Source organism: Acomys russatus, chromosome 13, assembly GCF_903995435.1.
Source record: "Acomys russatus chromosome 13, mAcoRus1.1, whole genome shotgun sequence".
Classification (NCBI taxonomy): Eukaryota; Metazoa; Chordata; class Mammalia; order Rodentia; family Muridae; genus Acomys; species Acomys russatus.
The window spans coordinates 62226421-62246689 of NC_067149.1; the positions used below are offsets into that span (position 1 = coordinate 62226421).

The window sequence follows — 20269 nt, forward strand, 5'->3', positions numbered from 1 at the left end:
AGAAAGAAGGAAGGAAGGAAGGAAGAAAGGAAGAAAAAAAGAAAGAAAGAAAGAAAGAAAGAGTCTTAGAGACGTAGTTACAAGTCAATCTGATGGAGAAGTCGTCTGCTTCCTGGGTCTATTCTATTTGTGCTTCTGAATGAAAATTAATCATTTTCCCTGTGGTCCTCCTTGTTATTTAGCTTCTTTAGGTCCATGTATTGTAGTGTGATTATCCTGTATTAGGTGGCTAATATCCACTTAGAAATGAGTATATACTATGCATGTCTTTCTGGGTCTGGATTACTTCACTCAGGATGATCATTTCTAGTTCCATCCATTTCCTGCAAATTTCAAGATTTCCTTGTTTTTAATAGCTGAGCAGTATTCTGTTGTGTAAATATACCACAGTTTCTTTATCCATTCTTCAGTTGAGGGACATCTATGTTGTTTCCAGATTCTGGCTATTATAAAGAAAGCTGCTTGTATGGTGGAGCACCTTTCAGGTGTATGCCCAGGAATGGTATAGCTGGGCCTTGGATAGAACTATTCCCAATTTTCAGAGAAAACACCAGATTGATTTCCAAAGTGGTTGTACAAGTTCGCACTCCCACAAGCAGTAAAGGAGTATTCCCTTTTCTGCACATCCTTGCCAGCATGTGCTGTCACTTGAGTTTCTGATCTTAGCCATTCTGATGGGTATAAGATGGAATCTCAGTGTCATGTTGATTTGCATTTCCCTGGTGACTAGGGACATTGAGCATTTTTTAAGTGTTTCTCAGCCATTTGATAACCCGCTATTGAGAATTCTTTGTTTAGTTCTATACCCCATTTTTAGTTAGATTATTTGTTTTGGTGGTGCTTATCTCTTGAGTTCTTTATATATTTTGGATATTAGCCCTCTATTGGACGTCGGATTGGTGAAGATCTTTCCCCAGTCTGTAGGCTGCAGTTTTGTTCTGCTGACAGTACCCTTTGCTTTACAGAAGCTTCTCAGTATCATGAGGTCCCATTCATTAATTGTTGTTCTTAGAGATTGAGCTGTTGGTGTTCTGTTCAGAAAGTTGTCTCCTGTGCCAATACCTCAAGGCTATGGGACATTTTCTTGACTCTTACTTGATGGGAAGAGTCCAGCCCATCTTGGGCAGTACTATCCATGGGAAAGTCGGGAAGCAGTGGTCCTCTGCAGTGTCTGCTTCAGTTCTTGGTTTCTGCTTTTAAGTACCTGTCATGCCCTCCCTCAGTGACAAAATCCGGAACCCTTTCCTCCCCAACTCCCTGTTTGTCATGGTGTTTTATCTGGCCCTTGTTTTTATAGGCTTCATAAACAGTGAATGCTCTTTTTAAATTCTACTTTAAAATAATACCGAATTCCTTTTGACTTTCTTAATTCAATTGTAAACATTTAGGAACAATATATTGTCCTTCCACAAAGACTGTAAATTTTGCTTTCTGCATTACATTGGGAATGTTGTCATTTTTGTCACCTGACTTAATTTGCTGGACTTGTGGCAGTTACCTTAGTGCTTTATGAAGCTAAATTCATCTCTGATGCTGTGACTGACTGTTCAGAAAGGAACCTATTGGTTTTCAGAAATCAACTTAGACTGCAAAAGCATTAATGCTCCCACCTCAGTGAACTAGAATGCAAATGACTGAAGGCCCTTCTCTTAACATTTCAATTTTCTTTAAATTTCCTTCAAATGTGATCAAAAGTGCTGTCAGAATTGCATAAGCTAATCACAGAAACAAGATTTCCTTCTAGCTCAGAGAATATTCACAGAACAATAGCTGTAATCGAGTGTTCTCAAGACAGGAGCTTACCATATAGCACCGGCTCACTACCAACTTACAACCTTCCTCCCTCGCTCTCTCAGATTCTGCATCAGGGGCCAGCACAACCTGACAGCAGATTTTATATGAGAAGAAAAAATAGCTTTCTTTTCCCTAAGACAAAAGTAATGTGTCAGCTTTAGAGAAACTGAAGTGTACAATGTATTGTGTGGCAGATACTTTAGAAAGGATTTCAAGGGCCCAAAGAGACAGCTCAGTGGTTAGAGCTCTACATGCCCATGCAAAGGACTCAGGGCTTGTTCCCAGCGCCCACGCGGCAACTCACAATCTTCTGCAACTCCAATTCCACGAGACCCAGCATGTTCTGCTGGCTGTAGCCATTCATACATATGGTGCACAAATGTACAAGCATGCAAACATTCATATATGTCAAGTAAATATTTGAAATAAGTATTCCTGATAAATGACAATAAGAAAAAGACCAATTTCTTCCTCCCCAAAAACATATCTGGAGAAAAAGAAAATGTTTTTACAGTAAATCTGAGTGTTTAATATGGAAAGATGCAAACCGATGCATTTAAGACTTTATTATTCGGTAAATAACAGTATTTACTTTCTTGCTTTAATTTAATGTAGTGGAAATTTAAGTTCTACATGTTACATCATCTTAAGTACATTAGTTACATTATGTATGTCTTTAAACATTAGTCATGTGGCATGCAAGCACACTCATGCACACACACAGACACATGCACACACACACACACACACACACACGCACAACAAGATTATTCTTCCTTTTTTTCCTGCACATATTCTTGCAAAACCTGTTCAAAAGAGTTTACAGTGGCATATCCCTCATTGTAATTGCATCCATTGACCACATGAGGGCAACAAATTCAACCGTAGATTGATGGTTCTCTCACACATAGATACATGTTTATGTGTGTGTTTGTATACATATATATGCATATATGTAGTAATTTCCCTATCAAATTTAGCTTTCTCTGTTTCAAAAGGAAAACTACACGTGCCACAATTTCTTAGGCATCTCTAATATAACCTCTTAACATTTCTGCACTGTTTCTAACAGAATTCTCTCAAGCTGTATAATGCTGACCTGATCCTTTCCATGTCACCTCACTTCTCTTTAGCCTACTCAACGAACTAGGAAGCATAAAAATCAACTCATCTTTGACACTCAGCAATGGCTAGGACCTTCCTCTTATGTTTTCTGTCAGGAACACAGGTAGTTTTAAAACTAGAGTGTGTGGGCCAAGGTCACTTAAAACCCAAGGTATAAGAAACAGATTTCATTAATCCCAGCACTTGGGAGGCAGAGGCATGTGGAATGCAGTGAGTTCGAGATCAGCCTAGTCTAAAAAGTGAGTCTAGGACAACCAAGGCTACAAAAAGAAACTCTATCTCGAAACTGCACCCCTCCCCCAAAAGAAAGAAACAAGTTTCAACAATGAAACTTGCAGTCTTCATGTGGTCAACAGTGTCATCATGATGAAGGTTATTCCATTGAGAGCACTTGTGCATAGGGTTTGCATGAATACTTACTGTGAAAGAGGCCATGCAATCAAAGTAGGTGTGTGTGTGTGTATGTGTGTGTGTGTGTGTCTGGGTGTGTGCATGTATATAGGGGTCAGAAGAATAATGTTTAACATAGATACTTCCTTTTAGTTGAAAGAGAAATAAATTGCCAACTAAGTCCTAGAATCTATAGTTACCAATTGCTGTAATTTATTTACTTTGATGAAGATGGTCTCTTACGGTGACACTTTGGGAGTAAAACAGGATAAAGCTGCAAAAACCGGAATTATTTAGGAGTCTTCTGCCAGATCAACTGGCAAGTTAGGTGCCATGCTGTTATGATGTGCTTGGTGTGCAAACCAAAGAAGCAAAAGAGAGGGGAAGAAGAGAAGAAGGTCTAAGGAAGAGAAGTAGAAAGGGGAGGAGAGGGAGAAAGAGGAAAAAGAAGAGGAAAACAAGATAATTGGTGTCAAAAACCTGCCTTCCTCCCTATTAGGAGAGATGACTGTATGCCCTTGGTGATGCCCAGATGTTTTACTAGCATCCTCTGGGCTTATCCTTATCCAAGGCTCAGCTTCCCGTTAAACGTGGAAGGAAGGCTCATACCATTAAGGAAAGAAGTAGAAGTTATTTAAAACAAAATATAAAAATGATGAGTTGAGGTTATCAAAAGAGCTGAATAAAATGACAGCAGGAAGTTACAGGCCTATTTTTATCTTCTCTTCATTCTTATTCACTCTATAAATATTAATATATTCTGCTGTCTACAGAATGAAGATGACCACAGTCAGTTTCATCTAAACCAAATCCTAGCATTTACACATATTTGGAAAATATCCAGGTAAGACGTTTTATTTATACTCCAAAACAGCTTTCTCACTGAACTCTCCAATGCCAGACCACAATATCTCTTCGGTCAATTATTAACAGTGTCCCTTCATTGGTACCATGACAGCGATTGCAGTTTAGATATCTCTCTTTGGCAAACTCTGTTAATAATTATCTAGTCTTCACAGCTACTCAGATGTGCTTGAGGAGCTGCTAGCACCTTCCAGAATAATACGACTTTCATTTTGAAATATATCTGCCACCGGCTATTAAACTCCAAAGGGTGTCCTTTTATTATTCATTTTGTGAATTTGGGTATTTGTGTAACTCAGCTCTTTGTAAAACCCAGTTCCCAGACCTTGGGAGTCACCATCTCCTGTTTAAAATTCCTCCTGGACCTCCATGATATAATTGGTATGTCACAAACAGAGGAGTGTAAATCAAATTGGAAAACTCAAATGACAGGAAACGGGTACCTCATAGTTGACCCTCACACCTAAATGTATGCTCAGAAAAGATGCATCAGTAAAACCAGAAGACATCAGGGCTGTAGTTTGGATTTTTCTGGAATTAAACTGTTCTGAGAAGAACCAAAAAGAAGCTGGGGTATGGGAGGTGTATGTCAGGTGCGGGGGGGGGGGGGGCATCATAAGGCTCTAAAGCAAAACCTGCTGTAAATTTACCTCAATTGGTTTGTGGAATATTGATAAAACTCATCACTTTGTGAAGCTATTGTATAGTTCGCATGCATTTTCTCACCTAGATCTCTTCTCAAGGCTGGGATGACCTACCCTATCTGCTTCAGAATCATGGACACTGAGGCTCTGAGAGGTCAGATAACTCACCCCAGGCTCTTAAGTCACTTTAATGTGAGTGCTGAACTCAGATCCAGTGGAATCTCCAAGGGCTGTGTCTTCACATGAACCATCCCATCTCTATATTGGTTTTGCCCAGAACCACTCCCAAAACATCCAGGCTCATTTAGTTGTAAATTGAATTAATATATTCTGTTAATAGTAATTAATGCTGGTTATTAATACATTGGTAGTTATTCCTTAACCCAGCATTTTATAAATAAAAGATACAGAGATCTGTTAGATTAATTATAGGTCTTAAAACTCTGGTGCTGGGCAGATATTAACCCTCTAAGCTATCTTGTCTGCTTCCCAGCCAAACCCCCGATAAAGACTCGCACATGTTTCATTTGGGCTGCTTCTGCTCCATCAAACCAGTCCTCAGTGCAAGATGCTCTGGGCCATATCTTCTGGTTACTCCACGGCGACCTGCCCCTTTCTTCCTCCTTCCTCTCTCCTTCTTATGGTCCTTCTCTGGCCCCAAGCTTGGGAATCTTTACTCTGCTTACCTCTCTTCCTCCCAGTCAGGCTGTCAGCAACTTTCATTGGAGAGTGAAGCTACATAGCATCACTTGGAGTACATGAAAGTGTGTTTGTCTCGGATGTAGCCAGATCCTGGGGGCCGGTAGTTAGCACCTGAATGCGTAGCAGTTCCAGGTCAAGCTCAACGTTCTGTACCATCATATGGTTAGGACTAAAAAGGACTTCGGACATCACCCAGTCCAAGTGTTTTCTTCATAGATAATTACAGGGGCCACATACAGGTTATCTACCCATGGGTTATGGAGAAACAAACTGGAATTAAGGTAAAGAGATAGCAAACCTAACAAGTTATCCTATAGTGGGAAATTCCTGGAAGAAGAAGGCTTACTTCCGGCTTGTTTGTCTAAAGATTGTGACTTCAGCCTGGTTCTTGGGACATGGAATGGAGAAGCAGAGGCTGGGAGAAATAGTCCAAAAGACATCCTCCTGTTCTTATGTCACACTTGCCACCCCTTGCCCTCACCCATCCAGTGGCCTTGGCTGCCATGCGTCTGTTTCCACTGGGGCAAGTTGGGGCAAAGCAGAACTCTTACTTTAATAAATGGCAGAGGATACCTAACAGGGACACCTTAGGCTCAGGCTAATCTCCTCCACCTTTATACTCCTGGGAGTGGTGGGCAGCAACCTGGGTCTGCCGGATGAGATGCCACACACCAGTACTCTTCCTCCTCTTTTATTATGGGCAGCAAAACAGTAAAGTTAAAAATAAAATCACATAGACACAGAACTATAGGTTTGACCAAAGTCAGGTCCAGCCTTCAGTGAATGCTTCAGTTTTCATTGCATCCCAATACATCATCCCCTTGTGTTGTTACCTGGCACATGCTCCATCATAGCCTTGTGATAGCCACTGCAGACCTTAGCTTTCTGGGAGGTCATGTGTTCCTCCATGCCTTCATAGACTCAGAAGCCAAACACTAGGAGGCCTGCGGTCCACACCTGTAATGTCAACACTCAGGTGAAGAGTGGGGAAGGTCAGGAAGACTGCAAGCCTAATGCCATCCTGGGCTTCATAACAAAATCCCTTCCAAACCAACCAGGGCCAGCAAGTCACCAAATCCTTGACGACTAGAGTAATGATACAGGTTTCCCTTTGGGTCTCTACTTTCTCTGACTTATCTACTTTTTACAAGTTGAGAGAATTTATTGACCACCATATTTCCAATTAGCTTTTTTTTATTAGATAGATGTAATATTTACAAGCGCAGTGAAGAAATAAAAGCATTCCTGGGGGTCGTTTTAACATTAGGGATGGATTTTATGTGAAAACACATTATTCTTTTCTTACCACTGCACTGTCTTATATACAGTTTATGTATTTTGTCTTAAAATGACAGTTAAAGTGATAATGGGATAACTAACATGTGAGAATGAAACTACTGTAAAATATATTAATGCGTTTTCCATGTAGGTTTTTGTCCTTATAACTCATTATTCAATTCAGCTTAGGAATTTTTAGGACAAATAAGAAGATAAAGTTAATAATGATTTAGAAAATGCTCTACACAGCAAAGCCAGCAAGAATCTCTGCTCAAATCACACATATCCCACCTAAACACAGATAAATCTGGAATAACAAGAAAGCCTGGGAAAGAAAATGCAGTTATCTGTTGTGTAAGACAATTCCATCCATCATAAATACCTACCAAAGATTTTTAAGACGGTGTATTTAATATGTCTTACCGCTAACATGTATCATTATCTGCTTATGAGTTGCATTTGGGGTTTGTAGAGCAAACTATTTCTCTTCTGTTCTTGCATGAAGACAGAAGTTACTGTGACCCTAGTAGATGTGAACTTTTTCCCCACTAACAAGCAAGAGTAGTTTTGTAGCAGACACCTTCTCTGCGACCCTAAATTCAAGTCAGTGTTGATGAGGTCTACCTGGAGGATGTAACACAAGGAAAACACATTGAGGCCTCAGAACCCATCAGAGGCCCCCCCCCCTACCCTGAGCCCTACAGAGTCTGAGTATAGCTTTGCTTGTGATTAATGAGCTCTAAAGTGAGACCCTATAACCCTCCCCTGAAGTTCCTAATGGCTTCATAGACTCAAGGGTGCAAGTTGATTCATATAAGACATTATGGTGGGCAGGGGTGAGATGATTGAAAAAATGAGAATAAATATAGAGACCCAGCTCTCTAAGACACACCACCCTCCAGGAAGCCCTGTAAGGTCAGCTATCTGGCAGCTTTCCAACCACTGGCCCTTTGGACTTCCAAGGAGCCTTCATTGTACATACATGATAAGGCAAGCAGTTGGCTGCATCCACTACTGTGATAAAATACCATGGCCCAAACAACTAGAGAAAAGAAAGGTTTCTTTTACAGTGACCCTCAATTCATCATGTCAGAGAAGCAAAGAAGCAAGAGCTGGATGAAGCTGAGCACGTGCCTCTATGGTCAGGAAGTAGAGACAGGTGCATGCTGGTCTAGGACTCAAGATTGAGGAATGAGGCCACATATTTTCAGGGTGGAACTTCCCACTTCATTTAATTTAATCAAGATACTCCCTCACTGAGGAGGCCAGAGGCTAACTTAATATAAGTTGTCCCTCCCAGGCATGCCCCCAAAGTGAGTCATTTAAATTATTCCAGACCCTGTCAAGCTGACTATTAGCACTGTCACACTGGTCATGGCTGACTAATCTTAAAGTCTCTCAGACTGAGCGAAGACCTAACACTAATTGTAGTAGTTCCTTTCAGTGACCAGCTCCTCCATCACAGAGACTAGAAGCTTAAGAGAAAGGGATTGTTCCAGTGCACGGTTCAAGGTCACAGTCCATCATTATGGAAAAGCCACAGCAGAAGGAGCTTGAGCAGCTGGTCACATCGCATGCACAGTCAGAAGCAGAGGCAGGAGGAAGGTGTTAATGCTCATCCCACCTCTGTATCTCATACAGTCCCGGATGGGATCCCCCTTCATGTGGAATGGGCCCACCCACAGTGGGCAGTTCTTTCTATCTCAACTAAACCTAAATCAAAATAGCCCCTTACAGATATTCCCAGGAGCCTTTTCTCTAAAGTGATTTTATATTCTGTCATGTTGGCAGTTAACACTAAGGATCACAGCATATGAGTTATGATCTGTGCACCTTGTGGGAATGAATGGTGGTAGGCTTGGAGAAATGTTTGCAATTTTAAATATGTCTTAAAGAATAATAAATCCAAGGTGATAGAATGTGGGTAGTTGACTTAAGAGTTGTCTAGATTGGTTATAAAATTCTATAAGAATAAAATAATTCCAAGGGAAAATTTTTAAGTCATATAAGGTAATTTGTTTTGGTTCTGCCTAATAGAGAATTGTGGAAAAATCAGAAATCATGATATATGTCTGTATGATATCAATTTGCTACTCAAATTTAACAAAATTTTTGTTTTTTATCTCTGTAGACAATGCCTCTCCACAGTAATGAAAAAATACACCTCCCACGTCAAACACCTGTTGAAAATCCAGGTATTAGCTCCTATAGCTTCAGCCATCTATCAGTGAATATTTAGTAAGCATCTCCTAGTTTTCTAAAACCTCCCAAATTTCTTAAGGCATAGAGATGAGTAAAGCAAAGTCCACATTTCTAGGGGATTTTCTTTCTACCATGGGAATATAAATAAGGTAAAGAAAATATGCAGTAAAATGCTGTAGGTGCAACCAAAGCCATATGCGTAGAGGACACACAAAAGGAGACAATGAACATCAATGAACATGGCACATTTCAATTGTTTATTGCAATAGGAGTATTGTGTTTCTTTGTCAGAGAAGGGAAAATGTAAAGAAATGTGAAAAGTAGGGAAAACATTCAACAAAGTATAAATAGAAACAGAAACAATGAACTGAGAAACCACCTGGTGTGTTTGGGAAACTATATTAAATTGTGCAGTATTTCAATCAGGTTCAAGGTGAGAGGCTGACAAGAGTTATGTAGATTCTTTAGGATCTTGCAAAACCAACTAATGACTTTTTGATTTATCAGCTGATGGCAAAGGCCAGTGTTCACACTAGAAGAATGACTGATGGCTGATTGGGGAGTCATCCCATTAGCCCAAACTGATAATGGAGGCCTGGTCCAGCCTCATACTTCAGCCTGGAGATGAGGCGAAATGTGAAATCTGCATGATTAGGTGAAAGCCTCAGTAAGTCTAAAATAACTGCAGATTTCCTGGCTGCAGCTGACCACATGGAGAGATCAATTTCAGAGAATAAAGATGAGGGGAAAGGATGGCTCAGCAGGAGCGAATGATGGAGCCAGTCCAGGGCTACTAAAATCCAGGCACCTGCTGGGCTTCTGAGTTGTGATCTCCATTTGGCACATCCTTTCTGAGAGCCGCTCTTAGGGAAGGGCTGGCATTTCAAAAGCAAGTCACCACGCCACCTTACACAAAGCCCCAAAGATCCAAATGTAACTTTGAGCAGGTGATGACATCTTTTCTCAGGAACCAGTGGGATCAAGAGGTCCATGAAAGGATGCGGCTCTCAGGCGACTGACTATTCCTAACAGGAGTGAGTTTTCATAGGACTTGTGATCTTCACATGGAGGCCAAACTTGTGTACAAATAAGCAGCAATAGGGGGTGGCAGTACAGTTATACACCTCAGTTTCCTCCCTGAAGTCTAACGCTCTCTCGATTGCACTCATCTTTCTGGGGCCTGTCTTGAACCTGAAATTGTAGTGATCTGGAATATGAGTGAATGAAAGTGGCTCTGTTTTAACTCTTATGAAAGTGCCATAAGTGGGACCTCAGAGATATTTTAGGAGGTAAAGTGCCTGCTATGGCAAATATGGATGAGTGTATAAAAAGGCCACAGTGCCTCCTTGGTTCCACATGAGCTCACTCCAAAACAGGAAGCTTTTTTTTTTTTTTTTAGATTTAATTTTTAAAGTTATGTGTGCATTTGTATGTCTCTCTGGATATGTGCATGTGAGTGCAGATGCCCCTCAGAGGGCAGAAGAGGACATCAGATTCTCTCATGCTACAGTTCCAAGTGATGGTGAGCCACCTAACATGGATGTTGGGAACTGAACTTGGGTCCTCTGGACCAGTACATGTTCTTAACCACTGAGCAATCCCGTTAGACACATAAAAAGCTTGTTAGATAGGCTTCTAAAGCAGAGCATGCAGAACCATATGTGGGCAGACCACAGGATCGTCAGTTCTAAGTGCTGCACCTGCTTACTGACAAGTGAACTAAGCAGCACGCATCCCAGCCCCTGTGTCACACCACCTGCTTCTTTGACAAGCAGCATTTCATCAATGTCCCAAACAGCAACAATTTGAAAATTAATGTTTCCACCATCTCTTACAAACTTAGATTATTATATGTGATTTGAAAACAAGACAACAAAGCCTCAGCTGGAAAAAAAATGTCATGAATATTTCTGAATAATGTGGATAATTTAAACTGACAAACATGATTGTTCTTTGAAGTAATTATTCAACATATTTTAGACCTTATTAATTTCAGATTGAGTGTCATGGGTTGTGTCTTATGTGGCTAGTATTTCAGATAATTTATATGGAACTTTTACATTGGACACTTTTCTCCTAAATTTCATCCTATAGCTATTTTGACTTTTCAGAAATATAATTTCCTTCTTAGATAAAGAGAGGGGGAGAGTGACCTTCCTGAAGTGGTTGAGGACCTGGTTTGATATTGGCCATATTTACATAAGTAATTCCCAGAGTGGATTCTATACATTCCAAAATACTATAAAATCGTACCTCACCCTGGCTGAAAGAATTGTTTTCTGATTAAAAATTGTTTATTAGTGGGGCATTTCAGTTCATCGCTAAGCTCCTACTGAAATGTCAGTCAGAACTTTAGAAGTAAGCGACCTCAATGTTCAACCAGAGGATCTAATTCACCTCTGAACAAATTGCAGAGCACATGGGCCAAGCTTACATGAAATCAGCCCATGCCATGATTCATTGTTGGACTCCCATGCCATGTCCACCTGGTATAGGAAAGGCTAAGAGCCCTCCTCGCTGGTCCTTCCACCATCTGGCCCATGATCCACTGGCTGTAGCAAGTCAATAATCAAAAGAATAATGTGTCTGTCTTTTGTCTTCATGCTTAAGTGGCTCAGGAGAAGTAAGGACCCATACTTGACACATGCTCCTCTTCTCAAGCCACAAACCACTCAGAGAGGAAGAAAACTCAAAACATAAGTAGGAAGAGGTAGTATGGGATGTGACAAAGCATGTGATAACTTTCATGGATAAGCACTCTTGATAACAGGAAGCACACTAGCAGATGTTCAGAATGCCCAATTTCAGACATAATTTAGGAAGATTTACAGTCCAGGTCAGAATTCCGAAGCAGAGCTCCTGGCGCCTGAGAGATATTTCTGTCGACTCCCATTACTATACCTAGCCTTCCTAATTCATATTCCTCATGGCTACAGTAGAGGCAATAAAACATAATACAGTGATATCTTTAAAGATCAGTGAAAACGACCCGTGTAATGTGTTTAACAAAGAGCAGTGACTGGAAGAGCATCTTCACAGGAGGGAGAGTCAGGCGTTGGCATTCTCACTACTGCAGCCATTGTTTTTATTACTATCACCAGGGAGGAGGGGGTCTAGGGAATCCAGAATAAAGCCATCAATCCAGTTGATAATCACAATCTGATATAATAAAAGGTATTGATGACCAGTGAAGAGGTCAGAAAGAGAGAAGCTGAAAAGACAAAATCGGGTCACGGGGAAATAAGACACAGTTACAGAGACGAAGCCTGCCTTAGCAGAAATGCAGGCAAGGCCCAAATGATGGAAAGTCAGAGCTATTATGTGAACAACACACATTCCCAGACTGAGGAAATACACCAAATAATCAGAATCTCAGTCCTTGAAGTGGAAGACAGTGCACAGTCAAGAAGCTGGGACTCCAGTGAGAGCAACATCACCAGAGAAGTTTCTGGAAAGATGTAAACACTGTGTGCACTCTTTCTGGAGTTTAGGTATGTTGTGTATCACAGGAAGAACATTTAGTAATGTAGATACAAAATAAAGGCTAATATATGACAGACCCTGGCTAGGCACAGGATAATACTGACATCCAGGCCTCTCGGCCCTTATATTTGTCTTTCTTCTATAGAAGATGTACCCTTTATGTCCACAAGATGGCTTAACCTGGCACCTGTAAAGCCTAAGGCTGATCCTTGCAACCCACATATGAAAGGAGAGAACCATTCTTGTTATGGAACACACACACACACACACACACACACACACACACACACACACACACAGCATAGCACATAGATCAACAAAATTAATAATGTTTAAAAGTTTTTCGAGAGATGTCCTTTGATGGAAAGCATTTGGTGTCATTTACAAAGCATGCATGCTTTAATAATGGTAGATCTCTGTGCCCTTTGATTTTTTTTGTTTATAAATGAAACCAAAGTGGGGGGGGGCGTACCTTGCTCCATGTGGGATCTATGTTCATTTTAAGTGTTGAATAGTTCTCCAGTAGAAAAATGGACCTCAGTAATCTATACTGTTTGCAGACACTTGAGACAAACAAGTAACCTTTCTAGGCCATACATGTAGAATTGTTGAGGCATAGCTCTCCAGTAAGTCTATGTACACTTCACAACATAGCAGAGATCCCCTTTCACTAACAAGTAATATAGTCCAACTTGAGGCATACGCATGATGTTTTGGTTTTAATTTTTATTTCTTATGATAAATTCATGATTATACATTTTTAATAAACGTAGCAATCTTCATCAGTCTTTTAAAACACACACATTGTGAGCCACTTGATGTGGGTGCTGGAAACCAAGTTCAGGTATTTCACAAAAGCAGTGTGTGTCTTACACTCAGCTATCACTCCAGTCCTTGATTTGTTGCTTACATCTCGGTTTAAAAGATATACTTTGTTTTTTATACTCTTAACTGAAGATTGGCTTCCACAACTTTGTATACTTTCTTTCTATTTTCTTAGGATTATTTATGGTTTTCTGCCTTGTAACTGTGTGTTCCATTTCAAATTGCCCTTTTGTGTATAAGGTGGTAATCGCTCCTTTTTTTTTGTTGTTTTTTTTTTACATTCTTTGACATTGTTATACTTGTATACAGTTAATTTGATTATTTTATGGCCCTGTTAACCTCATCCCTCCTTTTCTCTTACACTAACCCAATTTTTTTCTTCCCAACAAACTCCTCAGACTTCAATGTCTTTTCTTTTGTTTATGTGTGGTTTGTGGGTGTTTGAGACAAATGCTATAAACTTAGGTTGCCTGCATAAACATCAGTGTGAGGTTACTTACTAGTGCGTGGCTATGTATGAGTAATTACAGCGCTGAAGGAAAGGAAATGCACCCCCACCCCTAGAACATTTAGCTGACTGTAGCTCCTCTATAAGGGGTGGTGTTTCATGGTGCTTCATTATTTTTTAAGTCTGCAGCAAGTAGTTCATTTGCTTAAAATAGTTTGCTTTCCTAAATTTTAGGTGCTTGGCATCATTTTAAAAAGCTATCAGCCACATGATGGCAGATCAGGTTGGATACAGCCTATCCTGCTCTGTGAAGGAGAGATAAACCTCTTCTTTAGGATCCCAAGTGTGGGATTGGAAGGTCTTGTGAGAGAACAGGTGAGGTTAATCCACTAGAAGACCGACCTAGAGAGAACCGTTTGAGGGAAGGCTTTGGGGCTCCAGCTCCCACTGAGGTTCCAGGTTCTGGTTACTCCAGGTTCCAGCAGAAGAAATCCTGCTGATTAAGCCAGGAGAATCGTTCCTCAAAACTGATATTCTTACAGTTTTGTTATTGCGTTCCTTACTCCTCTTTTCCTATTGTTTTGGTTAGTCGGGTTATAAGTGGCATATGCTCAGTTAATAAGTTGTAGTAAAATAAAGACTCTGTCTTTAATTTACTATTTTATATGAATAGACATTTTGCCTGTGTGTATGTGTATGAACCCTGTGAATGTATTGTACCAGCGGAGAACAGAGAGGCCTTCAGATCCCCTGCAGCTGGAGTTACAGAAGTTGTGAGCTACACGTGTGTGCTGGGAACCGAACCCAGATCCTCTGGAACAGCAGTCACTGCTCTTGACTGATGAACCAGCTCTCTAGCAGGTCTTTATATCCGAGTGGAAGTTATTAATCTCCATCTTCTACAGAAAGTGTTGGTACCACATGATAGAAGATCTTCCGTATTGTTATTGTTGTCATGAGCCTTTCTTAGGCACCTTGCTACAATACTGGTGAATCTAGAGATGCATTTTAGGAGAATTGGTGTATAGTTCCCTGACATAACTAATATTGACCCCACTAATCTTGGTATCTAGTTACAAGGAGCTGCATTCTCTTGTGTTTCTGTGAGGAACCTAATGTTTTGACTGAATGCTAGACAATATGTGTAGATCTACGTTAGAGATTGAGTAAATTTCCCTAAGGCCCGAAAAATGGTTAGCATTCTTCTGCTGTGCTGTTGGTGTGCAGGGCAGATGCAACCCTGTGAATATATTGGTACTTAGGGCCTTCTCTGTGCCTCCTCTTCCTCTGCAACCCACCCCCTTTGTTTCTCACTAAATGGTTCATTCATACAATCGGCCCTGGGGTCAAGAGGGGCTTTATGTAAGCGTCAAGCACAGTCTCGTTTTGACTTTGTGCCTGAACTTCCACTGGGGACTCTGTCCTTCCGATGCACAGTAGGTAAATCCCTCCTTATGCCTGGACTCAGTCTTGAGCAGTTGAGCATCAGTACCTGACCTGGAGTTGGCATCCTGTAGCATCCTGGACTCACAGCAGGACTTCCTCTGTGCACCTTGGTTTCACGTCTCCTCTTCCTTCACTAGCGGACGACAGTCACCTGTGCCCTACCTAGTTCTCATTTTCCTGTCCCTTCTCAGAAGCAAAGGTCCATGCCTGCAACAGAAGTCAACTTCTGCTGCCCCTATTCCAGGAACTTGAGACTTTTACTTTTATGAAACGAGTCCCACAAAGTGGACAGGGCTTTGCACCTGTCACTGGACATTCCTGATCCTACACACCTATGCTGAATAGGCCCTTCAGTTCCAAACAAGCTTGCTAACTCAAGCCCAGTCTTGATGACTTTCTTTAAAATGCCCCAGTATTCTTATCCACTTGTACAGTGGCTGCACCCTTTCCAGTTCTTTGCCAAGGCTTAGACATTTGGTGAGCCCTGTGTCCTCCGTTACTCTCTGTGATTATGTTCGCTTGGTCACCTTGTGATCTGGCATCCCTGCAAGGATCATAACAATTTACAACCTTGTATGTCATATGGCAAATGCTTTCACTTTTTACAATTGGCCCAATGTTCTACATTTCAAGCCAAAGTGTTTCTTCAGAGAGCATATCCATCTTTTCAGAGGGGGAAAAATCATGGTAGGAAAAAAAATTCAAAACGCTAGAAAGGAAAGCACCCTAAACTCTCAACGTGTCTCTGAATTCATGAGTTGATTTTGATGCTCCCAGACAGCATATTTAAACAGGCACTAGTCTGGGTTTCTGTGAAATCTGGAAGTGGGTAAAGGGCTGTGTGGCTGTTTACATGCAGCTTGCCTTTCTCTCTGTCACTACTAAGGAAGCCCTAGAAGGTTTGCTTTCTTTCAGTTGTGTTCCATTCTCTTTTCCAGGAAGATTTGGAGGAGAGACATTTGTTATCCATGTTTTCCAGTGCTTCAAAAACTCTTCAGGTATGTTTATTATCTAAAGTATCAGAACGCTGAGCCCGTGACAGCTGTGATTCATCAAACACCTTGGAAGATAAATTCAGAACACATCTCACAGAACATAGCATTGCACAACTGTTTGTGCTTTCATTAACCCAAAGCATCAGAGTTAGGGGGAGTTTAGCCCAGTCCAAATGCCTGCGGTTACGGAGCTGTTGTATAAATTCCCTGGGTGCTTATATGCTGTGGGTGGAGGAGTTAATTCATCCTGGAACTACTGTCTCAATTCATAAACAAATATTTTTGAGAGGGTTTTATTTAAATCATACTGTTTTAAAGTCCACCTTCCTTTATATGTGTGTACTCAGGACTTTCATAGAATTCAGCCATTTAAAACAAAATTTCTCTGTAACCATTGCATTTGTGTGTGTGTGTGTGTGTGTGTGTGTGTGTATGTATGTATGCATCTACATGTGTTTTGTATACACATATGTGTATACAAATGTGTATATGTACATGAGTGTATGAGTGCAGATATATATATACATATATATAATGCATACATATATACATATATGTTGGAGCATGGTTGGAAAGTGTGTCCACATCAGATACTTCTACCTGAGTCCACAGAGTGACAACCTCTGAAATAGTTATTTTCCTGTAACTGTAACTGGCAGCTTGGCAAGAAACAACCTAAGGCAGAGGGTTTATTGTGGCTCATGGTTTGAGAGGCTACCAGCCACTGTAGTAGCAGGCAGAGTGTCAGTCAACTCATGGTGGTTATTGGTTTTTCAAATAACAGCTGTGAGCAGGAAAACAGCATTCTGAGCACTCTACCATCTTTTCAGCCACTAAAATGATACTTCTCTCTTTATTTCCCAAGAATGAAATTTGGATTCATCTGAAATCCAGCCTTTCTAATCATATCAAATCATCACCAAGTTATTTTTATGGTTGCATTATTTTACTTAACATGTTCTAGCAATGTCAGTGACTTGTGACTACAGTTAATATATTTATCTTTCAGACTACGAAATGAGATGCATAGATTATAGAAAATAATAAGACATACTGCCAGACTCGTACAGTGTAAACTAGCTCCCACATCTCCTGAGACCCAAGATGATTCAGGATTTTCATTTTAATTTATAATATTTATGCACTTTAATGAGTTTATATCACTGGGATCTTTCTAGTACACAAATGAGAAAACACCACCTTATATGTACATAATAATCACGACTTTTTTGTCCTCACTTCATTAGCTATCTATGCATAATAGATAAAGTTTGATTTCTTTTATAGTCCAAAACATATGTGAGCGGCTCAAAAATTAACATTAAATTTTTTCACTTATTTTTTATATTTTATCTCATTTAATTTTGATAGCAACCTTGTAGTTGATTGCTATGATTCCTACTGTAGAGGAGACATTGGCTGGGCATATGGAAGTAAACACTGGCATGATGATTGTGGGCTTAACATGAAACCTCATAGAGCTGGGCTGACCTCACTGAGTGTATTGCCTTCCTATTATTAGGGGGATGGTCTTCTATTGGAGCAATGCAGTTTGTCAAGTCCTGACCTAATGTGATAGTCCAAATTACAACCCAGAATTGACAGTGTGAACAAAAAATGCATCCTTTACTCTCTAGTTACTAGAAAAGTGTGTCTTTTGATTGACTGTATTAACCAAGTAAGGATTCTGTTACCCACATCATCCTCAGCACGTCCACTTGTAATGAGCCAAATACTAATGAAGCAGCTGATTCTTACCCACAGGGTTTACTCATAGATTTCTCTTTCTCCGGGCGATAATGAACAGCTGCATATTTTTAGTTCATGAAAGACTTAAAACAAGTTTTTCCTAAGTAACTGCCTCTTATTTTTCCTCATTAGTCAGGTCTGTTGATGTTTGTTGAATGTCTATGTTGTTGTCTTCTGTGATATTCATTAATTATTCTCCCCAAATTTATTTTCAGTGTTTATTTTAAAACCTCTTAAATCGTAGTAGGAAGGCATTAAAAAGTAGTTTTCTCTTCCAGTAAAGAGGTGAAATATTGTCCTATTAATGAAGAAAAACCTCATGAATGTAAAATTTACTTGATGTTTTGTTAGGAAAACATTCCAGACTAAGCAGGTTTGAGTATTTTTATTTTGTGAATCCTGATTTACCCTCCTAGTTTATTTCTCCTCCTGGTGACTTTTGTCGATGCATGCAGATCTTGTCTGCTGGACATGAGATCTGAGGACCTGAAAGAATGGGACAGGCTACAGTCTAATGTTGTAGGCAAGGTTACTTCAGTCTCAATGCGCTTTTAGACAGAAATGAAACAAAGAAAGCGATGATCCAAGGAAGGCCACATGAGTTCAGTGAAACATGATCGGATAAACATGTAAATAAATGCAAGTAAGCACATACTAACTATTAACAGAACAGCCCTTTTCCAGAACTTTCTCAGGACAGAGCAATTAAAACACAATTGGCTGATAGGTACTATAGATTATATCTGGTAAGGCACAAAAGCAAGGCTGAAGGTCATGTCCAGACGTACTGTATACTGACAAGATTGGGTTCTATAGCTATGATCTGACATCCAATAAGAATAACCATGTCTTATAAATTGAGTGGAAATGTTTGTCACAGGAAGAATGAGATCAAGGCCAACAACAATGCAAGGAACAAAATGCACCTGAGGAAAAGGTCCTCTGCCTTCTTTCCTGGAGCCTCTCTCAATTCCCGAAGCTTTGTTCATCGTGGGTCATTCTCTTGAGCATGTTCTAACACTTTCTCCTCCTGCTCCTCCTCTTCCTCCTGCTCCTCCTCCTCTTCCTCCTCTAATTCCTCCTCCTCTTCCTCGTCTTCCTCCTCCTCCTCTTCCTTCTCCTCCTCCTCTTCCTCCTCCTCCTGCTCCTCCTCCTCTATCTCATCCTCTTTTCTTCTGTCTCTCATTTTATTTTAATTAATGTTAAATTAAATTTCAGTTAGTTGGTAAAGTAGTCATGTGAAGTTAAGTGGAAACTTGATGTGAGAACAACTAACCACCTTCCATTCCACTCCTTCAAATGAGAAGGAGGTCAACTGAAGATGAATTGTAATAAACAGTGATATGAGATCTTGTCATCTACAGCCACGTGTGAACAATATTGTTGAAGAAGTTAAAAATATATGCAGTGTTCTGGGATGTGTTGAGACCAAACAAATTTCAGATGCAGTAAAAGAACTAAAAGTAACTCTGGAGAGACAATCACAGGTAAATATATTCAATTGCTACCACATAATTACATCTGTACTCAATAATCAATTAAAGGAAATGAGAGGTTTTGACTTGAAGTCATATGTCTGTGTACACAGGTGTGTTTGGATGTGAGCACACAGTATATTTCAGTTATTCAGGAGTACAGGCAGCCCTGTTTATCCAAAAAGGCCCAAATTGTGAGGCAGTTTCTACTTCTCTGGTACTCAGGAAGTTTGTGACTTCCCTCAGAATTTCCAAGTGGAGTGTCCTCGGGTGTCTCAGATGATTGCTGCACAGTGCTCTAGCAGACGTGTGAGTAAGTTGGTGATGGCGATCTCCTGCATTGGCATAGAGTGCCTATGTGTGCAGCCAGAAGGCAGTAGATTGCATATGTGCTTTTTCACTGACTGTGAGGTAAACACTGATACTGTGAACTCTGGGGGAATTCTCTGGAAACTATACCCTGCACCATTTTCTACTCTGAAGGATCTGGGGTGGGGGGAAGAGTATTATGGAAGTTCTTAAATGATTAGAAAACAGGAAAATTTCCAGTGCGAGTACTGACAAAAGCGATATTTATGAAATCGGTTCACCACATGTCTGTTACTTTAGCAAATGAACAAACAGAAATGTAACAGTAACAATGATGATAATAACATTAGCAGCAGCAGCAGCAGCAGCAGCAGTAACAGTAGCATGATCGTCCTCCTTCAGAGGCATACTACAATTCCATCTGAACTAACAGATCCCATGTATCATGTTCACTCTATACAGGTTTACCTATGATAAAGCTCAATTTGTATAATAGACATATAAAAAATTAATTCAAATGATAAAATATAGCATCATCAT

General features: G+C 40.3%; 1 protein-coding gene across 1 annotated transcript in view; it reads left to right on the forward strand.

Moving 5' to 3' along the window:
- Positions 1 to 20269, forward strand: part of Pik3c2g (phosphatidylinositol-4-phosphate 3-kinase catalytic subunit type 2 gamma) — a 297903-nt gene that overhangs the window by 29687 nt on the left and 247947 nt on the right. Inside the window, exons 6-9 of the mRNA XM_051155525.1 lie at positions 4083 to 4153; positions 8929 to 8992; positions 16140 to 16199; positions 19310 to 19432. Of these exons, the coding sequence (XP_051011482.1) occupies positions 4083 to 4153; positions 8929 to 8992; positions 16140 to 16199; positions 19310 to 19432 (318 nt within the window). The remainder of the gene's footprint in view (positions 1 to 4082; positions 4154 to 8928; positions 8993 to 16139; positions 16200 to 19309; positions 19433 to 20269) is intronic.